Source organism: Arachis ipaensis, chromosome B6 (assembly GCF_059453495.1).
Source record: "Arachis ipaensis isolate K30076 ecotype BB chromosome B6, ASM5945349v1, whole genome shotgun sequence".
Taxonomy (NCBI): domain Eukaryota; kingdom Viridiplantae; phylum Streptophyta; class Magnoliopsida; order Fabales; family Fabaceae; genus Arachis; species Arachis ipaensis.
In genome coordinates this window covers 104018273-104041801 of record NC_142441.1, presented here as the reverse complement: position 1 = coordinate 104041801, position 23529 = coordinate 104018273, and the positions used below count along the sequence as shown (strand labels likewise).

At 28.2% G+C, this 23529-nt stretch overlaps 2 protein-coding genes across 2 annotated transcripts; one reads left to right on the top strand and one right to left on the bottom strand.

Moving 5' to 3' along the window:
• The first annotated feature begins 1122 nt into the window (after positions 1-1122).
• Positions 1123-2767, top strand: LOC107648297 (momilactone A synthase-like). Its single transcript, XM_016352222.2, has 2 exons — positions 1123-1239; positions 1832-2767. Exons 1-2 carry the CDS (start codon positions 1220-1222, stop codon positions 2679-2681), a joined length of 870 nt encoding a protein of 289 aa, XP_016207708.1. The 5' UTR covers positions 1123-1219; the 3' UTR covers positions 2682-2767.
• Positions 2768-3892: 1125 nt separating this feature from the next.
• LOC107604682 (secoisolariciresinol dehydrogenase-like) lies at positions 3893-22409 on the bottom strand. The gene is made up of 2 exons (XM_016306329.3): positions 22299-22409; positions 3893-4809 (listed from the first exon to the last, which is right to left on the bottom strand). The coding sequence occupies exons 1-2, from the start codon at positions 22331-22333 to the stop codon at positions 4017-4019; spliced, it is 828 nt and encodes a 275-aa protein (XP_016161815.1). The 5' UTR covers positions 22334-22409; the 3' UTR covers positions 3893-4016.
• Positions 22410-23529: the final 1120 nt, after the last annotated feature.

The following is a 23529-nucleotide window of genomic DNA, read 5'->3' as shown; positions in this document are numbered from 1 at the left end:
GAAGGCTCAATATTAGATAAATATAGTACTAAAATAAAGGATTAGAGATAGGTAGCGCTTGGACTTTTAGTGCGATCGTGAGGTGCTAAAAGTTAGGGTGTTATAGAGAACATGGTGCAAATTTTGGGGAACAAGTTAAAGGAAGAACGTGGGAAGGAAAATGAGTATCTGCCAATGTTTATCTTTATAAATAAGAAGATTGAAATCAACACAAATATGCGTTGCAACCTACTCTGAGCAACACTAAAACTTTATAAAATTCCCAAAAGAATGAAGTGTTTGTGCATGTAAGCATTGAATGTCATCACTTTTTTCTTATTTTCTTCATTTTCTTTTCGTTTTTTCTGCCATTGATTGAACTAGGCAAGATAGCGTACATTGAACCAGAAGCCATTTCACTTCTTGCTGTTGTCGACTCTGAACGTGTGTGTGTGTCCGTTTTTACAATTTCTTTTATTGCAATTTATTTTATCGTTTCATTTCTTCATTATCATTGTACTTTTCATATATTGTTAATTTTATTGGTTATTTCATATTATTATCAAGTTCTTTACTTGCACTAAGTTCATCGATTAAAATTTCGTAATTTATTGATCTAACAAAGGTATTGATTAAGTAAATTTCGGGTCGAGCTCACCATTTTGAGAGAGAAGTTATATCTTCTCCTGAAATGAAATTTTGATACAAGCTCATTTTGATATTATCTGTTAAAGATGACGAAAAATAAGTGAAACGTATCATGACAAATTGAATTAAACATATATTTGTATATAAATACATATTAACTGATTTTATTGATTAACTTTAGTATATAAATAATATTTTTGTTAATCTATATTATCTTTTATTTTTAATTTAATGTTTTGATCATGAGATATTCAACCAAAGAGAGAGATAAAAACTAAAAAGAGAATATTAGCTCCTTTTTTGCCTAATTAATTGACCTACAATATAGTTGACTTGAACGCATTAATCAGGAGCATTTTACATACATACCATTTGTCGGCATTCATTTATATCTTACATTTTCATAGTTTTGTTCCTTATTTTAATTAATTCGCACCGTGTTTTAATAACACAATTCAACTCCAAAAATTACTTCCTTATAAACTCTATAAAGTAGGGGAATCTTATCATCTTAGCATTCACTAATTCATCCTTTGATAGCCTGCCACTTGATACATTGCTACTCCAAGAAGAACAAATATAATCCTCCCCCATGGCCCCAGTTGCTAAAAGGTCGTTTCCATACCTATTCTTATAGATTATATCTGTGGATTGATATTTTGACAAGAAAATACACACACAAAAAAGTAAAATAAAGGCTTGAATAGGAAAATGATTTATAGTTAATATTTGAATTAGATAATCCCCCTCCCTCTCCTTTCTCTATCACTCTAACTCTAGCTCTCCAAGATTTACAATTATATGTACTCTTAAGTTGGGATGTCGAAGTAGAAGAATAGATATTATTGTGGATTTTTAATTGTGACACTGTTACATCCTAAGTCCTTGGTCTTACACATTTTATTTAAAAAGAAAGAAAAATGTTTATTCAGTAATAATTGTTTTCAAATTTTTTCTTTTTTCTATTCATTTAATTTTATTTTTAAAACATTTTTAAGTTATGCCAATGCTATCCCTGAATATATTTAATTTTGTCTTATATTTTAGATAGAGTTAATGTTTAAGGATAATTTTGACAAAAATTTAAAATATTAAAAATAAAATTAAAGATAAAAAGTATTTTTGAAAAAGATTATTTTAATTTAAATTCGTCTTTCATAAAAATGTTATGTCATTTAATTGTTTATATTTATAAACGTTGCAGGCTAGAAGGTAAGGTGGCAATAATCACAGGAGGTGCGGGGGCCATTGGTGCAACCACCGCAAAACTATTCCTTCAACACGGAGCTAAGGTGATCATCGCAGATGTCCAAGACGAACTGGGAATCTCTCTCTGCAAATCCCTCATCACCAAAGAATGTGCCACTAATAACAACAACAACATCGACTACGTTCACTGTGACGTGACCTCCGAACAAGACGTCAAAAACGCGGTCGATTTGGCTGTTTCCAAATACGGCCACCTTGACATCATGTACAACAATGCCGGCACCGCCGGTGACAACATCAAGCGGCCGATGGAGAACTCCACCGTCCAAGACTTCAAGAGAATCTTCGATGTCAACGTCTTAGGGGCTTTCTTGGGCGCCAAGCATGCAGCGAGGGTCATGGTAAAGGCACAGAGGGGAGGCGTTATCCTCTTCACGACGAGCATTACTTCTGTGATCGGAGGCCAGGCAAAACCGGCTTACAGCGCATCCAAGCACGCCTTGGTGGGGCTGATGAAAGATCTGTGCGTGGAACTTGGTCAGCATGGGATTAGAGCGAATTGCATTGCTCCGGGGGGGATTGCGACGCCAATGCTGAACGGTTGGTTGAAGATGGAGAGGGAGGGGACGGAGGAGATCCTGCAGTCGGTGGGGGTGCTGAAAGGTGGGGTGGTTAAGGAGGAGGATGTGGCGGAGGCGGCGGTTTATTTGAGCAGCGACGAGGGGAGGTTCATAAGTGGAGTAAACCTTGTGGTGGATGGGGGTTATAGCTCAACCAATGCGTCATTCGCTATGATAGCGAACGTTCTCAAAAACAACCAAACCACCAATTGCATTGATGCCTAAGCCGCTATTAGCTAATAATATATTCTGTTTTGTGAGTAATGAGTGTGTGTTCTAATAATATCCAATCACTCCATAAGTTTTTATAGTTTCACTTTATTCGTGATCGAATGGGTTCTTATAGTTTAAAAATGTTTGTAATTGTTGTCCAATTTGTAGTTAACTTAGTCAAGTTACGTGGATCGGACTAAATTAATTGCAAAATTATATGACAACTGCAAGGTTGGATGGTCTCTCTAAATTACAGAAAATGAATGTGTTGTAGTCTATAATGTGAGTTTATGCTATAATTTGTGTGTACTCTTATAACGGTTACCGTAGTTTTTCCTCTATGGGATGGTAGGTAGCAATACATGTAAGGTGCGTTTTACAATGACTATAATTTTAGTGGCTATGGTGGCACACACGATGGAGCTGAGGTTGTGGTTGTCACAAAGGAGATGGACCTTCTTAGCGAATTCGATTTTGTCCATCGCCCTCCACCAGCCGACGAGGTCGGCTGCACCGAAGAACTTCTACTAATGTTTCAGATAATTTCAAAATCAAATTAATAAGTAAATAAAGCAGATGGTTTATTTCTTTAAGTAAATAATTGAAAACCCAAATTAGTTAGTAAGCTTATTTAAGAATAAATCACAAAGGTTATAATGTTAGCATCAACAGTTAATTGCTTACCATTGGTAATTGCATTATTGTTGAGTCAATTTATAGCCATGGTAGCCATCTAGAACTGGCTTACTTGTAACCAGATAAAGTGGTATGGTAAGGAACATGGTGTATTCCTTATCCATAAGCTCTCTATAGATAATTATATATAGAACTAGCTTAGTGATAAATGGACTTGGAATTTGGCAACAAAGTCCAACTCAACATTGGATAAGGCAACTGAAGCTCAAGAGATAAATAAAGTAGTGATGCAACATTACCATTTGTTGAGAGATGGGGAATATCAGGAATCCTCTAGCTGAACAAACAGAAGAGGCTTCAAGATTATATAGAAATAACTTTTCATTCTTAGACAATTATAATATTTAGTTCTTAAATCGTTGTTCCTTTGCCCTTTTTAGTTTATCAATTTAGAACATTGTTATAATAAGCTGGTGGCTTGGGGAAAATAATGTAGAATATTACAAATCATAAGTCAATAATACACATGGACTCTGTTAAGTTGGAGCCATATTATTGAAGTATTATTTCTTCAACATGCACTCTATTACAAATTTAACACATCACTTTTAGACATCTTTACGATAAAACTGATTCAAAACTAATTATATAGTCAATTTTCATATAAATGTGACTAAAAGCGATGTGTTGTATGCTTACATTTTTCAAAATCTAAGTGTCTTGTGGATACTGAAACATGTGAAAGGAGGGGTTAACAATGCTGAAGCCACCGTCAACGAGCAAGTTCTGTCCACTGACATACCTGGAATCATCGCTAGCAAAATAAAGCGCAGCATTGGCCACGTCATCAGTTTTAAGGGTAACACCTTTAAGATTCGCGAGCGAGTTCATCACATTCTCAAGCTCCTCATCGTTCACCCCGACGAACGTGGTAGCCAAAGGAGTCGCAAGAGCGTAAGGCGACAAGCAATTCACTCTGATCCCAAACTGTCCGAGCTCCACCGCCGCATTCTTGGTCAGCCCAACCACCGCGTGCTTAGCGCAGCAGTAGGCGTGGGAGGCGGCGCCGCCCACGTACGAGCTGACGCTAGCCGTCGAGATTATGCTGCCGCCACCGGCCTTGATCATGGGCTGCGAGGCATGCTTGATCCCCAAGAAAACTCCGGTTACGTTGACGCTGAGGACGCGCTCGAAATCGGCCTTGTGGTTGTCGATTATTCGGGCCTTGTTGGGGTCTGCTATGCCGGCGTTGTTGAACATGATGTCTAGCTTGCCGTATGCTTCGATGGCGGTGTTGACGGCGCGCTTGACTTGGTCCTCGTCGGTGACGTCGCAGTGGACGAAGGTGCATGTGGATGGTCCTATGGATTGGACAACCGCGTGGCCTAGTTCGTCTTGGACATCTGCGATCACTACTTTGGCTCCGTGCTCTGCGAATATTTCCGCCGTGCGTTTGCCTATTCCGCTTGCTCCTCCAGTTATTAATGCCACTTTTCCTTCCAGCCTGAGAAAGGTTCATACTGTCCGGTCAAACAAGAGAAGTAACTTCTTTTTTTTTTCCTCGTTAAAAATTTAATCATTAATTAGTTATTAATATTTAAAAATAAAAAATAAAATTTGAGTTAATAATTAAATAATAATAATTTTTAATAGTTTTTAATATTTTTTTTTGTTTGTATATATTAAATTTACCAAAAATTTAATTGTTAAAGTATATTTAATGTAAATAAATTTTTTTTAAAATAGAAGTAAAATAAATAAAATTTAAAAATAATTTTATATTTTTTAACAAAATTTAATAATAAATATATTTAAATTAATTAATAGTCATGTGTTTTTGTTTTGTTTTTAGAAAATGATTAAAATCTCTATAAATTTATCATTATAAAAATATATGTGTGAACTTCCTCGTTAATTGGATCTAAGAACCCACGCACGAGTCCACTCAACATTCGAAGGTCAAACACTTCCACATGCCACTCTATGCTTACTCCCATGTAGCCTGCATCTTTATATAGTTATCTGAACCAAATGGGAGATCATATCGATTAAACTATTGGAAAATTAGAAAAATTTTAAATGTATCAAAAATTTTGGTGTTTCAATTATTTTAACCGTTAATTTTAATTAATAAGTTAATGATTAAATTAGTTAATTTTATATAAATAAAAATATAAAATAATTAAAATTTTAAAATATATTCTTTTAATATTTTAAAAATAATTAAATTTCAATAATTTTTAATCAATTAATTATAATTTAATTATTATTAAATAATTATATAAGATAATAAAAAAATTAATTTTATTTTTATATTAAAATAATTATTTTTAATTTTAATAACTAACTTAATTCACTGATTCAACTAGTAAGTTATTAGTTAAATTGATTAATTTAATTTTACGTAAATAAAAATTTAAAATATATTTTTTTAATATTTTAAAAATAATTAAATCTCAACAAATTATAATCCAAAAATTATATTTTAATTATTATTAAATAATTATATAAAATAATAAAAAAATTTATTTTTATTTTTATATTAAAGTCATTATTTTTAATTTTAATAACTAATTAATTAATTTATATTTATTATATTACTATATATTATATGTATTTATTAAAAAATAATATTAATAAATATTATATAATTATATTAAAATTAATAAAAATATTTAATATTTTATGTATACATATTTAATAACATTTATATTTATATTAATAATTATGTATAATAAAAAATATAATTAATTTAAATATAAGTAAATATAAAATTAAAATAATATCTAATAAAATTATTGTATGTTTTACTATAATTAATAATTATTATATTATATAACAAGAAATAGTATAGCCTAATGATAAAGGAAGTATGTAGTAATAAGAAGAACTTTAGTTTAAATCTTATCTTTATCAATTTTGAAATTTATACTTTAACAATTTGGTTGGACTAATTTTTATCAAATTTAATAAGTTCTTGCCAGTTCTCAATCTTAGAAATTTAAAAATTATACATTAAAAATTTAAAAATTGTCCGCGTTAACTTTTTTTTTCCCTAAAAATATTAATCTTCTAATATTTTTTATAAATTAGATTCACAAAATTGAAACGCACCTATTACTCTAATGTATAATTTTTGTTTTTAAATTTATATGATTATGACTTTTTATTTGTTTTGGAGATAGATTATTGATACGTGTTTAAGAAAGTATTTTTTTTCTAGTGTCAAAAAATAAAATGGTAATCTTATTATATTTAAGGATTTAATTATTAGAAAATTATATTATGTCGATTTTAAAAATTAAAGAGACCAAGAGTTTATTTCAATTGCACGGAATTGCATCAACTTGAGGAGTAAAGAATATGAATTTTTTGAAGTTACTTGGGGCACAAATTATTAAACCACTCTTCCACCTTAGCCCATGATAACAATAAAGACGTTTCACGACCCACAAATTTAGCCCAACAGAATACACAAATTAAATGATAATTTAGTCTTTATCTTATCTTATAGTTATCTTTATCTTTATCTATATCTTATCTTTATCTACTTTTATCTTTCATAGGCCAATACTCTATATATACTTAATTTTACCTTTATAGTTTACAATTCATTCAATCAACAATCAATAAAATTTCTTCATCTTTTTCTTTCACAATTCTTTTATTTTCCTATTCTTTCACAATTTTATTATAGTATCAGAGCTTCTCTTGAGCTCTGCTGACATCCATGGATCAAGAAAAAATGGCACACCAGCAACTTCATCCGGAGTCTCTTTTGGACCTTTCGTCAGCCCAACACTTTTCTTTCATGGCACTTCCTTTCAATGAAGAAGCTCGTCCTTCAAACCAACTTGAGCTTCTGCCAAGTCCAACTACTCATTATCTTTGTTCTTTCAATACCTTTTCTACTGTTAACAATTCTTCAAATCGAGATTCATTCTTGAATACTTGGATCATTGATTCTGGGGCCACAGATCACATTGCATCAAATTTGTCTTGGTTTATTTCTTACACACAAATTTCTCCTATTATTGTTCATTTACCAAATGGTTCTCGAACTACTGTTTCTTATAAAGGCATCGTTCAATTTTCACCATCCTTGGTTCTTCATGATGTTCTTTATTTACCTCATTTCAACTTTAATATTATCTCTGTTTCAAAAATTACTTCAGCACTCATATGTGAACTCACTTTTTCATCTTCTTCTTGCACTCTACAGAGCAACAATTTGGGGACAATTGATTTGGCCAGAATGAGAAAGGGATTATATGTCTTTGAACCCAATTTCGGTAAAAATTCATCCACTACACACTCCATAAATTCCATCCAATCTCCACCCATTACACCTTCCAATATATGGCATTTTCGTTTAGGACACCTTTCTGGGCAAAGACTTAATCATTTACATAAACAATTTCCTTTTATCTCTATGCATCATGATGAGGCTTGTGACATTTGTCATCTTTCTAAACAGAAGAAACTTTCATTTTCTCAAAGTTTTAACAAAGCCAATGCAAGTTTTGATTTATTACACTTTGATATTTGGGGTCCGTTTCGACAAAATTCTATTCATAATCATAAATATTTTTTTACTATTGTTGATGATTTTAGCCGCTTTACATGGGTTACTTTATTAAAATCAAAAGGAGAAGTACATAATCAAATAAAAAATTTTATTACTTTAATTGAAACACAATTCAACTCCAAAGTCAAAACTATTCGTTCCGATAATGGACCAGAATTTATTTTACCTGATTTTTATGCTTCAAAGGGCATTATTCATCAACGTAGTTGTGTTGAAACTCCTCAACAAAATGGAAGGGTAGAACGCAAGCATCAACATATTTTGAATATAGCTCGTGCTCTTATGTTTCAATCTAATTTACCATAATCTTTTTGGTCTTATGCTGTTAGACATGCTGTTTATTTACTTAATAGAGTTCCATCATCTGCAATTAATTTTAAAACACCATTTGAGATTTTATTCAATCATCCACCAAATTATCATGACATTAAAGTTGTTGGATGCTTATGTTTTGTTTCTACCCAAATGGCAAATAGATCAAAATTTGATCCAAGAGCCAAAAAGTCTGTATTTATTGGCTTTCAATCTGGTTTTAAAGGGTATATTGTTTATGTTTTAGAAGATAAAAGAATTGAGATTTCTAGAAACGTGATTTTTTATGAAAAGATCTTGCCCTTAGTCACAAAAAATGTCCAATTCCAGACACTCAGCCCAACATTGCCAAACACACCTTCTCAAAAACAAGATTCAGTTAGTCTTCCAGTTGAACCCTCACCTATACCCATTGACCCAACTCCACCTAGTTCTTTATTTTCTCCAACAACCTCTCCTTCTTCCTTACTATCGTTTCCTAACCAAGTTGAACCCATGACCACCGAATCACTTTCAACACTAGACATCAGTCCACCATCACCTTCTCATCTCCCGTCACCTTCTTCACCACCTGAGCAACCCCATCCTCGTCATTCCGACCGGCCTCACCGACCTCCAGCATATCTCTCTGATTACTTGTGTAATTCCTCTCTCATCTCTACAAATCAATCTCCCTCAAAGTGCAAGTATCCTTTATCTTCAGTCATGTCTTTTTCTTCTCTTTCATCTTCACATAAAAAGTTTCTTTTATCTCTACATTCTGACGTTGAGCCAAAGTCTTTTAAGGACGCCAATCAACACTCTAATTGGCGTAGTGCTATGAAAGATGAGTTGGATGCTCTTGAGCTGAACAAAACTTGGCGTCTTGTTGATTGCCCTGCAGGGGTTAAGCCGGTTGGCTGTAAATGGGTCTATCGCATCAAACGCAAGCCTGATGGTTTAGTTGATCGATATAAAGCACGCCTTGTGGCTAAAGGGTTCACTCAAACTGAAGGTGTTGATTTTTTGGAAACTTTCTCTCCTGTTGTCAAGCCTGCCACTATCAGATTAGTTTTGGCATTGGCCTCTATGAAGCATTGGCCTATACATCAGTTGGATGTCAATAATGCTTTCTTACATGGGGATCTTTCTGAGGATGTTTATATGACTCTGCCACCCGGATTTATATCTCCTCAACCGAATCAATGCTGTAAGCTACTAAAGTCACTGTATGGTTTACGACAATCTAGTCGTATGTGGTATGACAAACTTTCTCATCTTTTGCTATCTCATGGATATCAGCAGACCTCATTTGATTATAGTTTATTTGTCAAATTCATTGGTGATCAAATTTCTATCCTTTTAGTCTATGTTGACGACATTGTTCTGACTGGTAATTCCATTTCTGAACTTGCTGCCATTAAATCTATTTTACACCAACACTTCCGAATTAAAGACTTGGACCCATTAAAATATTTTTTGGGTATTGAAGTTGCTCAATCAGAGAAGGGAATTTGCTTATCTCAGAGAAAATATTGTCTTGATCTTTTGGAGGATTCTGGTTTATTAGGTGCTAAACCTGCCTCTGTTCCAATGGATAGTACCACAAGACTATATCAAGACAAAAGTCCCTTGCTATCCGACCCTTTTGTATATCGTCGTTTGGTTGGCCGTCTTATCTATCTCACCACTACTCGACCAGACATCATGTATGCCACTCAACAATTAAGTCAATTCATGGCATCTCCTACGGAATCTCATCTTCAAGCTGCCAAGCATGTGTTACGATATCTGAAAACTAGTCCCGGCAAAGGACTTTTCTTTCCAAGGGAATCAGAAATTTAGCTTCTCGGCTTCAGTGACTCTGATTGGGCCGGATGTCCTGACACTCGACGGTCTTTAACAGGTTATTGTTTCTTCTTAGGCAGTTCTTTAGTCTCTTGGAAGACCAAGAAACAAACCACCGTTGCCCGCTCTTCCACGGAAGCAGAATATCGTGCACTTGCCAACACAACTTGTGAACTTTAATGGATACTAAATGTGTTACAATTTTTACGCATCTCTCCTATCCGCCCACCAGTTTTATATTGTGATAATCAGAGTGCTCTTCATATTGCTGCTAACCCGGTTTTTCATGAACGGACCAAACATTTAGAGGTTGATTGTCACTTGGTTCGACAAAAAGCTCAAGCTGGAGTGATGAAACTTCTCCCAATTCCCTCTTCTGGGCAACTAGCTGACATCTTCACCAAGCCTTTGTCTCCTCAACCCTTCCATCTTAATCTGAATAAGCTTAGTGTTCTTGACATCTTTCATCCTCCAGCTTGCGGGGGCGTATTAAACCACTCTTCCACCTTAGCCCATGACAACAATAAAGACGTCTCACGGCCCACAAATTCAGCCCAACAGAATACACAAATTAAATGATAATTTAGTCTTTATCTTATCTTATAGTTATCTTTATCTTTATCTATATCTTATCTTTATCTACTTTTATCTTTCATAGGCCAATACTCTATATATACTTAATTTTACCTTTATAGTTTACAATTCATTCAATCAACAATCAATAAAATTTCTTCATCTTTTTCTTTCACAATTCTTTTATTTTCCTATTCTTTCACAATTTTATTACAAATAATTATGAAAAGTTTTCTATATATAAATTGTCTCTAAGTTAGTTGGATTTAGTTAAAATTTTAGAATTACTTTAAGATTAGACTTCTTTTTTTCTGTTTAAATTTCAAATAGAATAGTTTAGATTTAAGTTTGATTTTTAGAATTTATTAAAAGATTTTATTTGATTTTGATTTGTTTTATAGTATTTTTAGGAGTTTAAAATTTTAATCAAAATTTATTTAATCTATGAAGATTAAATTTGATTTAATTTAATTAGCAAATTTTTGGTGGTTTAATATTTAAATCTAATCTAATAAAATCAAATATGACTTAAATTAGCTAGTTAGAATTAATTTAAGAGTCATATGCTTTATCTTTTATTTCTGTAATTTTTTTTAGAGTGATATTAAAAAAATCAAAAATTAAGGAAAAGAAAAAAAAAAGAAAAAGTGGAGAATTAAAAAAAAACAAAAAAATGAGGTAGTGTTCTAAAAAAGTGTAGTATAACAAAAAGAAAAAAAAAATGAGGAGAAGGTCATACAATTAACAAGATTATTGATTTCAATTTTTAAGTATACAAATATTTTCAGATTTGTTACGTACTTTAGAGTATCAATTAGGATTGAGATTATAATTGTGTCTTTAATTTGTTTTTCTTTTCTTGTCAAATAATTAAAAGTTTCATTATTAAGATTATCTTATTTTAGTCCTTTTTTTTATTTCTAAAGAGCAACTTGTATAAAATAATTCAAGAGTGAAAAAAGGTAAGAGTGATAAACTCAAAAAAAAATTATAAATTGAATGTAAATATAAGTGTCCTAATTTGAGTGATACACATAAAAAGAGTGTTGTGAAATTTTTATTATTCTTTTTGCAGGTTCACAAATTAGAATCAATAAAGATTGAGGATGTTAATAGTAATAATGAAGTAATTTTGTATAAAATAAAATTAAAATCAATAAAGATTGAGGATGTTAATAATAATGATGATGAAGCAATCTTATATAAGAAAAATATTTTTAAGATGTAAATTCTTACTTTTAAATGAAGAAATGATGCTAGTGCTTATTTTGTATATAAGTCGAAGAAAAATTTGTTAGTATTAACTCAAATATAAAATGATTATAGATAATATATTAATCCCCTCTTTTTTTAATTTTAAAAAGTCATTAATTGATTTTATCTATTATATTTTCTATTAACAACTAAAAAAAAAGTTAGAAGAATAGAAAAATTAATAGAGAGATATATAATATTAAGAATACATTTGTCTCTCTTAATTCTTTTATTATATTTAATGATTTATTTTGAAATGGTAAAAATAATAAGGTACCTATTTTATGTCTTTAATATTCATTCTATTTTATTATGAAAAATTTAATTAATTTAAAATTGTGATTATATTTCTTTTAACATGTAATTTTTATTTGTTGAAAATTTGAATTGAAGACTATAGAATTAATGATAAATTTGCTTTTAAAAATATTTGTAGATCATATAAGTGCAGACATCAATAAAAATCTCGATCTAATCCACACATAATTTATTAGATTGAATCGAATATTATTTAAAAAAATAGAAAAATAATCTTTAACCTTTCTTTGAGAAATATCTTTAATTTTGTACTCTTAAAATAAAGTAAAAAATTTAACTAAATTGAAACATAAGTACAAAATTATTGAGAAAGCTAAACCATCAAACTAGTAATTGAATGCAGGGACTAGAGAATAAGAAAGCAGAAAATCAAACAAAACTATAGAACTAGATAAAGGAGACCTGTCAAATTGGAACTAGATCTACATAAAAGAGAAGCAAGAACTAATGATGAACATAGGAAAGCGCACGAGCTTTCGCGCATGGCAAAGAACGAGGTGACGAGCTGAAAACACTACAAGAAAAATATTAAATATCGTCAAAATTTTTGTCGGATTTAACATTGGAAGGTCAAAATTTTTCTCGGATTTAGCATTGGAAGTTAGCGGCAGGATTACGGTGGATTTGGCAATAAATTTGTTGGGTAAAATAGTTATCGACAGATTCTTTTTTCGATGGTAAATTCACCAGTAATAATTAGAGGACAAAAGAAAAAAAATTAGGGAGAATATTACCGACAGATAAATACAATGATAACCTTAATTAGTCCAACGCTACGTTTTGGTCACTCGCAAAGTGTTATCAATGGTAATATTCGCCCTAAATTTGAATCTCAAACCCACTCCGCCTCATTTTTTCGAACTACTCTTTCTCTCTTTCTCTCCCCCAAGCTACCTCTGCCAGCCCCTCTGCTAGCGTCGGCGACCACCACCAACATCCAAAGACAGCGTGGACTCGACTGATGCTCCTTGCACCGCTTTTGTCGCTTTGTCGCCGCCATTTTTGTTGCTCTCGCACACTGCTGCCGCCACTTTCCCTTTGTCGCCGGAACTGCCTCCTTCCTCCCTCTAGTAGGTTGTCCTCTCTCTCCCTCTCCCTATTTTTTTTTGTAATTTATTTAAATAAACTCTAATGGCGCAAAATGAAAACCTAAACCCATCGTGTATGCTTCTCACCAAAAGTTCTATTTTGCTGAGCCTTTGTTCGTGTTGTTGTTGCACATCTTTTTAATTTTTTCTCATCAGAAACTCTGTTCACTAGTTGCTGTTGCTACTGGTTGTGTCGCTGACACTCCTACTTGTTGTTTGTGTTATTGTTTTAGCTCCCCATAAGTGTCTATTTTTTCTTTCTTCCACAGTTGTCCCAAAAGTATGACCTTGTCACTTTTGGTGAATTGCTTTTGTTTGAGATTTATGACTATGATAACAATTTTAGATTTTGTGGATATTTTGAGAATCAAAAGAAAAAAGAATTGGTTTCATAAATCTGAAATTATTTGGCGCACAAATGGGTTTTGTCCATGGTTTGTGTAAAATAACATTGTATTTGTATGTTGATTTATAAAATCACACTCTTAAATGAAATGGTTATCTTTTTTATGCCTTCCTTTTTGAATTAATTAGGCAATGCTCACTCTTCAGCATTTATGTTTTAAATTTGAAGGTGTGAATTTAACTTTGTTAAAAGAATAGCTACTTGAAATGAAGTTTAATTAAGCAATGCTTACATACTCTCTGACATTTATTTAATTTCTTTCAAAAGAAGGAAGAATTGATGGTATCTTTATCGATGATGCACAAGGTAGTGTTACTTATATTGCAAATATATAATGCTAGTTCACCCTTGTAGCTATCAATTTGCCATTGCCATTCAAAGAATCTGTAGATCAATTTTATTGTTACCAGAGCTATTTGTAGCCAATTTTATATTTTAAAGTTTCTGCATAATTTACCATTCACTTGTATTACACTCAGGGTTTAAGATTGAATATTTTATTGAACTATACTCTTGAGATATGCATCCTATTCTAAAATTGTATGCTTACAAAATCCATTTTCATTCTTTTTTGTTAGATTATTTTTTAGGTAAAAAAGCTACAATATAAAAAAATATTGAATTATTATAATGTGCTAAAGTAATCAGTTATGTGCATATATCATGAACATAATGCACTTATCCATTTTTGGCCATGCTCAATGATTTTCAAATATTGTTTATTTTATAATTTGTTGAGACTGGAACTAAACTATTTGGTTTTTCTTTTTCTTCAGGTTCAAGCTATGAAGAAGTTTGATGACATGCTTTCAAATGTCAGATTCCATTCTTGAGAGATTGTTTTTGTTGCCTTGTTCATGATGTTATGATTGGAATGTTAAATTTTTTATATAAAAATTTTCTTGCTCCCAATAACTTTAGTATTAGTTTCTCTTGAATATCTATAGGGTGAGATACTACAAATTTAGATAAATCATTAGTATCTACATATAATTTCTATTTGCTCATAGCGATGTTATGCAATTGCATCACAAATTGCTGTAATGATTATGAGATTATTGATAATGAAATTTTTATTGAATATGAATTGGTGTTTGATTTAATTATTATATTGGCTTAATTTATGATAATGTATGGTTGATGTTATAGACGATAAATTAGTTAATTGTTAGTATTAAAAAAAAAGAGTTAAGTTTACTGGCGGATTTACCGTCGGTTAAATCCACCGATAGTTATTAATTAAATTATTAGCAAATAATATATTGCCATCGAATTTACCGAGGAATAAATTCGACGGCAAATAATTACCGGCAGAAAATATCCGTCGATAATTAGCGGCGGACAAAAAAATTCACCGGTAAATAATTATCGAAGAGGTTTATTTCGTCGAATTTAATCTGTCGCTAAATCTGATAATAAACAGATTATCATAAGATTTTTTTGGTAAATCCACCAATAAATTCGATAGTATCCAATAATTTTCTTGTAGCAAAAAACTGAAGAAGTGAAGGATAGAAAAGCAGAGAACTAGCGATGAACATAAAAAAGCAGCAAGCTATGAAAACTGAGAGTGAGGAATCTTCAACTTCTTTGGAGGAACCGATCGAGGAAGAGGAGTGAGGAATGAGCAACACCAATGACAAGCAACACTCTGGCATGGCTGCAACAGAGAATTGGCGATGGTATCGTTGAGGACGGAAGAGAAGAAGTGATGTGAAGAAAGTGCAATCGAAATAGGAGGAGAGGAGAAATAGGTTTTATATTGTATATATATTTTTATTTACATTGTTTATTTAAATTTACGGATTGAATTCGTAGATATTATCTAAAATTTGTTATTCATTCTTACTTATCTGCGGATCAAATTAGAGTCGATCTGATAAATTTACAAATCAGATCATATATGTAAATTTTAAATAGGATACAAATAAATACTATAAATCATGCATATTAGATGTAAATTTACATAAAATTATTTTCTTCTTTGTAATTGTAGGAAGCTAAGCAATGCAATAATGCTCTTATAATTTCGGAAATTTGAGTAATTAAATTTATTCTTTCTTTTAATAAATAGAATTGTCAAAGTTTAAATTTGTATCATTCTCCCCACAAATTAAACTAAGCTGCTTACCGTTTATTCCACAACTTTCCAATCCAATGCTGGTAAAGTTAATTTAATAATTTAAATCAGTTCCATTATTAAAATTTATTTAATTAATCTGACATAACCTCGATCATCACAACCGAGTGTTTTCTATATGTCACTCATCACTACCTACAACATGTTCAGTTGTTCACAATTATCAAAGTAATACAATACAATATAGTTTGCAGCCGCTGTGCGGACCAAGAAATATGAGAAAGATGGAATATTATATTAAAAAATGCTTTAGTGCTTATAAAAGTTTACTTAATCTATTTAAGAATAAAAATAGAGTAAGGTGAAATTCATCTCTTTATTTTTGAATTACATGAGTAAATGTTAACATTAGGATAGAGGAAAGAATGTACTGGGACTAACACCTACTTAACAGAATCACGAAAACTAAAAAGTTTAAAAGAAAAAAAATACTCCATCATTAGGTATAATCCCAAACCCAAATCATTAGTACGAAATAGATACTATTTAAATTCTTTTTATCATAAAAAGTTTTTAGTTATTACAAAAAATAAAAAAATATCCTTCTCTTTTTTATTTATAAAATATATATTTTTTATGAAATTAAAATCACATATATTTTATCCTATTTTATTAAAATATTGATTCATAATCATTATAATTACATATAAATTAATGAAAATATATTAGTTAATTCAAATAATAATAATATAAATATATTTATTATTGTAATAAATTTTATTTAATTTTAATATTTTATTACATAATATAAAATATTTGAATTTATTACAAAAATAATAAATATATTATTATTTGAATCAATTAAATAATTATCTCTAATAGATATATGATTATGGATAGGATGTTAATTATTGGAATAAAGTGTATAGTATTTTAATCTTAAAGAAAAAAAAGAGTATATATTTTATAAATAGAAGAAGGAGGAGGTGTTATTTTTTCTAAATAGTTAAAATAATAAAATAAACAATAACTTAAAAAAATAAATTGACTATATCGAATTTATAAATGTCAATATTATTTCCCTCGTTATTATTTTTTGTTAAAACTTACAAGGAGGCCACTCAGATAAATACGTTTAAAACGTCTTTTTTTAAAGATGTTTTCATGTTGTGTTTTAATTGGTTTCTGTATAATTTATTTGGTGTTCTTCATCACATATTATTAAATTCCTCAAAAGATTTTTTTTCCAGAAACAATAAAAAATATTTAATTTGGACTAAAACAAAAAAGATAATAAATTAACTATTAGATTTTTTTAAAAGATTATTTACATAAAAAAATATATCATATTCATCAAAATATATATATATATATATATATATATATATATATATATAAAACAAGCTCTTAAAATTTTTATAAATATAAAAATAATTAATTTATATTCGTACAATATATAAAATAATTACTATATTATTATTATATTATATATTAAGATTCACTAATTTAAATTTTCTTTTTATTTTTAATATAAGCATTAGAAATAAATAAAATTTTTATAATTAAATGTAGTGTAATAAAATATATATAATATTAATTAGTTCTTAAAAAATTTTGAAAAGATGATTTTTTTTTAATAAAATGTTATTAAAAAATTAATATTATAAAAACTAATTTCAACCAATATGATATAATAGGTTATTAAATATATTTAATACAAAACACATTGAATATAAATTTTTATTGAGTTTAAATTTTAAATAATTTTTAATTAAATTTTGAATATTTTTATTTTAAAGAGTTAGAATATTTTAATATCATTTTTTCATATCTTTTTAATTGAGTCTTTGATTTTTTAAATTATAAACCTTATTTATAATTAAGAGTAATATTTTAACACCACCAATTAGTCACACATATAAAAATACAAGAACAATTCTATTGTCATAATTATAATCTAACTTTATAAGCAATACAATACAATGAAACTATATATAAGTAATATAACTAAATTTTATCTACATCTATAGTCACATTTCATAAATAATATAATTAAATTATATTTATGTTTATAATTAAAATATGAATAAAAATACAAAAAATTATCAAGATAGTTAATTTTTTTCGTTCATAATTTTTTTTATTATTTTTGTTGTGAAAAGTTTAATTATTTTAATAATTAATTATTTTTTAAAAAAGATAATTGACTTATTAAGAATAATTTATTTATATATGATTAAAAAATAATTGAATAATTATTTAGGGTAAAAAATTAATGTTATTAAAAAATAAAAATAAAATTTATTTTAAAATTAAAAATAAAGTTTATTTAAAAATAAAATTAAAAATAATGTTTTTTTTTTCTTTTTTCCAAAATTTATCTACGAGTAATTCTATAAATATTTTATGATGAATAAAAATATTAAACTCGTACTAAAATTATTCTAATAATATTTATTTTTATTCTACTAAACGTTAAATAAACCATTGAAAAGAATTTTGTTTCCTCCATTAGAGAAGAATGATAAACTTCCATACTTCTATTATGTTATGGCAATAATTTGGCCTGTTATTTTTTAATGTACATAATAATAATAATAATAATAATAATAATAATAATAATAATAATAATAAAAAACAACAAGTATATCACAGTAAAAAAGAAAGTACGTCACCAAATAATTTATCATCCGAATTACATATGAATCAAATTGATAATATGAGGGCTAACACTACAAAAATCGATAACAAGGTTAGGAATTTACAAAACTTTTCTTAAGATCATATAAAAAAACGTTTATATTTGTGTGATATATAAAACAATTATATATATATATATATATATATATATATATATATATATATATATATATATATATATATATATATATATGAGCAAAAAAAGTCCAACTGTTTTAAAGTAAAATTTTCTTTTAATTTTTGATTAAATGTTCTTGTATTTAGTACTTTTTTTTGCACTTCCTCTTAGTTAAAAATATAATTATTATAATTTTTTAGTTATTATTGCTAGGGGTGTTTACAGATGGGATATGGCTGAAATTTCGATCCAATCCGTACTAAACTCATTAGATCAAATTCGATATTTGCACTTTTTATGTTTGGATCAGATATCAAATATATCCATATATAAAATAAAAAAAATAAAAAAAATTATTTTATAAAAAAAGTCAATAATTTTTTTTGTTTACTTTTGTAAACATATTTACTTCTATCTGATTAGAGTGTGGATCCGATTCGATCCAATCCGATCATCTTACAGATCAGATCATATCCTCAAATTACAGATCAGATACGGATAAATACTGTGGATTTATATGGATATGATCTAATCTATAAACACCCCTAACTACTACTATAGGTTCATTGTTGCAAAAGAATGCTTCTTTTATTATAAACCATTATTAGATCTTAATTACCATTAAAATAACTTAATTGTCAACAAAGAGATAATACTTATTGGTCTCTGAAATTATGTTCGTATTTGAATCCATACTTGTAAAAACTGGATCGGCTGGTTCGACCGAAAAACTAGTGAACTGGACTAGAACCGAACCCTAGTTCGGTTCGATTTACTCCTTGGACCGTTTAAGAAATAAAACCGGTGCAAACCGATAAGAACCGGTGTAAATCGGTCTAACCGAACTGGTCAACTTGAAAATTTTTTTAAAATGTCTCCACAAGCTCGAACCAAGAACCTTGGAGCAAAAGCAACCTCTACTTGCCACTTAGCCATTGCACTTTTGAATAATATATTTGACAAATACTAATTATATAGTATACATAAATATCTAATTTAATTTAATTTTTGTTTTTTCTATTTTTAAAATTAATTATATTTTAATTATATACCATTATTAATATAAATATAAATTTTACTAAAAATTTATTAATTTACTTGATCTATTTTATTGCTAGTATTGTGATTAAGGTTATTTGTTTTGATGATAGTGTTAAAATCTACTGATATTATAGTTAGATGATAGGCTTTGTGAATTAATTATTTTTTTTATTGTGTCAAAATAAGATACTATTGTAGTATTAAAATTTTATGATTTTTTTATATTAGTTATTTTTAGAAGTTGAGACTTGATTCTTCATAAAATGTTAGTGAAGATATGTATTTAAAATTTTAATTTTAAGTTTTTAACTATTTTATATTTTATATTTACGTGAGACCGGTTTTATCAGTTCAACCAGTGATTTATCGGTTGAACCAATAAACCAATGAACCAGTAGCTTGACCGGTTCGATCACTGGTTCAGTTCTAACAACTATGTTTCAATATAATTTCAAAAATTTCGATTTACTCAATTTAGTCTCCCAACTTAATAGTTATAACTCACATTGGTTCCTAATCTTATTTTTGTCATTGTCTCACAAAATCGTTAACGACATGCTGAGATGGACTAACGACTGTTACATTATACATTTTAGCGACTGTTTGATGTGATAATTGAAATTTTTTTACCTTATTTTTTTTTTCAATTAAACACTTAAAACCCTAATATGAGTCACGGATACCTAAGTTAAAAAATCAAACTAAGTAAATTTAAACTTTAAAAATCAGATTAAAGCTCGAACATAACTTCAAAACAGAACTTTAACTTATGTAGTGATTAATTTAAATGAGAATCAAATAAATCAAAATTCAACATAATTTTTATTAATGTTTTCAAATTCGAAATTTCTATACCAAAATTAACTAGAATTTTTTTTTAAATTAAAAATTTAATGAAATAGTGACTTTAATTATCTTAACCAATCTCCTAATTAATTACTTTTATGTCTTAGAAAAATTGTATATGAGAAGAAAATAATTAATTTGTCTACTTTAATAAATAGTTATTTTACTAAAATGAAAGAAACTATCTTTTTAGAATTTTTTAAGAACTAATTAATATTATATATATTTTGTTACACTACATTTAGTTATAAAAAATTTTATTTATTTCTAATGCTTATATTAAAAATAAAAAAAAAATTTAAATTAGTGAATCTTAATATATAATATAATAATAATATAGTAATTATTTTATATATTGTACGAATATAAATTAATTATTTTTTTATTTATAAAAATTTTAAGAGCTTGTTTATAATATATATATATATATATATATATATATTGATGAATGTGATATATTTTTTATGTAAATAATCTTTTAAAAAAAGAAAATCTAATAGTTAATTTATTACCTTTTTTGTTTTAGTCTAAATTAAATATTTTTTATTATTTCTGGAAAGAAAATCTTTTGAGGAATTCAATAATATGTGATGAGGAACACCGAATAAATTATACAGAAACCAATTAAAACACAACATAAAAATATCTTTAAAAAAAGACGTTTTAGGTGTATTTATTTGAGTGGCCTTCAACTTCCAATCAAACGGCTGTTATTGCTAGAGTCTTGTAATATACATGAGTCATGAGGGGAAACAATTAAATGAGGAATACGACAAAGTAGGATCTTGCTATCGACAGGAAAAGAGTTGGAATCTCACCGAGGTGCCTAAATTGACACACCAAATTGATAAAAAGAAATCATTTTTGGAATAATGAAATTGAATTAAGCAGCGGTATCAACTTGTCGCAAATTAATTTTAGAATGGGAAAGAAAGTGGTGTAACACATCGTTTTTGGGTCATGGTGGATTTTACAAAAAGTTGTTGAATTTAATGAATAAGACTAATGTTAAAAATGGTCCTAAGATTTTTATAGAGTGATTTTTGGTTGGATTAAATTAAAAAACTGTTATAATGTTGCATATCACTATTATACAATTAGTACTCTTCAAATTCAATTTTTTAAGGATTTTTAAAAAATAAAGTTTGAGAATAAAACAAAATTTAAAGTTGTAGATTTTAAGAAGAATTATATAAAACGATATAAAAAGAAGTTCTTTTAATTCCATTTTTAATTCTCTTTTAAGATTAATTATAAAAGAATTTATTGAGTGCACTGTAAATAAAAAAATAGATGTAAATTGAAATAATTAAAAATTGGTATAAATTAAAAAATAGGTATAAATTGATTCTAAAAAAAAATAGTTGCGGATTTTAAAAATAATTATATAAAATTATTTTTACTTTTTTATTTTATCAAATTTTTGGAGGTTCTTTTTCTTAATAAAAAATAGTTCTAAACTGAAACAGAGGCGGAACCTCATAGTATCCCCTAAATTTTAATTTAATCTCCTTAAAATTTTTATTTAAATTTTATTTATGATGAAATTAATTTTTGGTCATTTTTTAATATTCCACCTAGTTTTGCCCTTGAATTGAAAGTAATTAAAAAAAGTCTAACCTATTTCATTGTTACAACAAGAGGTTTTTTTTTTTTTTGGGGGGGATAAGATCATAAATTAAGCTTTTGCAAGCAATAAGAGGCAGAAATTAAAGTTCTATGTCATGGATGAGTTGAGAAACGTTGTAGTATATGCTACTATTCTTACATATGATGATATGAAACACAACGCAAACTTAATATTAATTTGAAAGAAGATATTGTTTCTTATTTGGTACGTACCTTCTGTTTATTGCAGAGGTGGATGATCCTGCCATTCTACTTCTGATGAGTAGAAACGAGTGAGAGGAGAGATAATTTAGGGCTTTGTTAGAATATGAAACTAGAGACAAGTTTAATGGCAATGATGAAGCACCAGAGACCAAACATACTTTTCTCTTTTATATTGCTAATTGTATTGGGATATCCATCTAGGTGTCTTACCCAAGTTTTTGAGAATTGAATATTGAGTCGGTTATCGAACTACTTTAGTCATTCATTTATTGATTTATTAGTCTAATTAATTTAATTATAATTCAATTGAAAGGTTTAGACAACAGTTTTTTAAAGTGTTACTGTTGAATTTAATTTTTTATCAATTTATAGCAACAAATTAAAATCGTTCTCTTTGACTATTTTAAAGAATAGTTTTATAACCGTTACCATGATTTGACTTTAAGCAACGATTTTTTATTGTTGTTTAAAGAATTGCACAAAAGAAACGCATTAAAACCGTTGCCGAAATACTACACTTTAAAACCGTTCCATTAGATAGTCTTAGACAACGATTTTTACAGTATTGCTGTTGAAGTTTATTTTTTCATTATGCTATAGTAATAAAATAAAACCGTTCTCTTTAACTATTTTAAAGAACGGTTTTACAACCATTACAACAATTATTTATGAAACAATTATTTTTTAATATTATTTAAATAATTATACAAATTAAACAATACTAATAAAAATAATTTCAAATAATTATATAAATTGAAACTATTTTTCTATAAATATTGAATTTATAAAATACTAAAAAACTATTGTTATAAATAAATAAAAAATATTATTTTAAAAAAATAAAATTAAAATAAATTTATTATAAATATTATATATTATTATAAATATATAAAAAATATTATATTTTGAACACATAAAGCTAAAATAAATTTATAATAAATATTATATATTTTTTATTATAAATATATAATAAATATTAATATAAAGAAATAAAATTAAAATAATTTTAAAATAAATATTACATATCTATTATTGATTATTAATTTTTTCCTAATTAATAAAGGAATACAGCAAAACGAAACTAAGAAAGCCCTTATCTTCTCTTCGAAACCAAAGAGCGAAGAACGCTCTTCCTCCCTCCACCGTACCGAACCCTAACCCACGCCATCAGAATCAGAGACGTCATCGCACCGCAGCTCTCTATGAAGCCGTAAATCGCACCATCATCGCAAGTCACCAG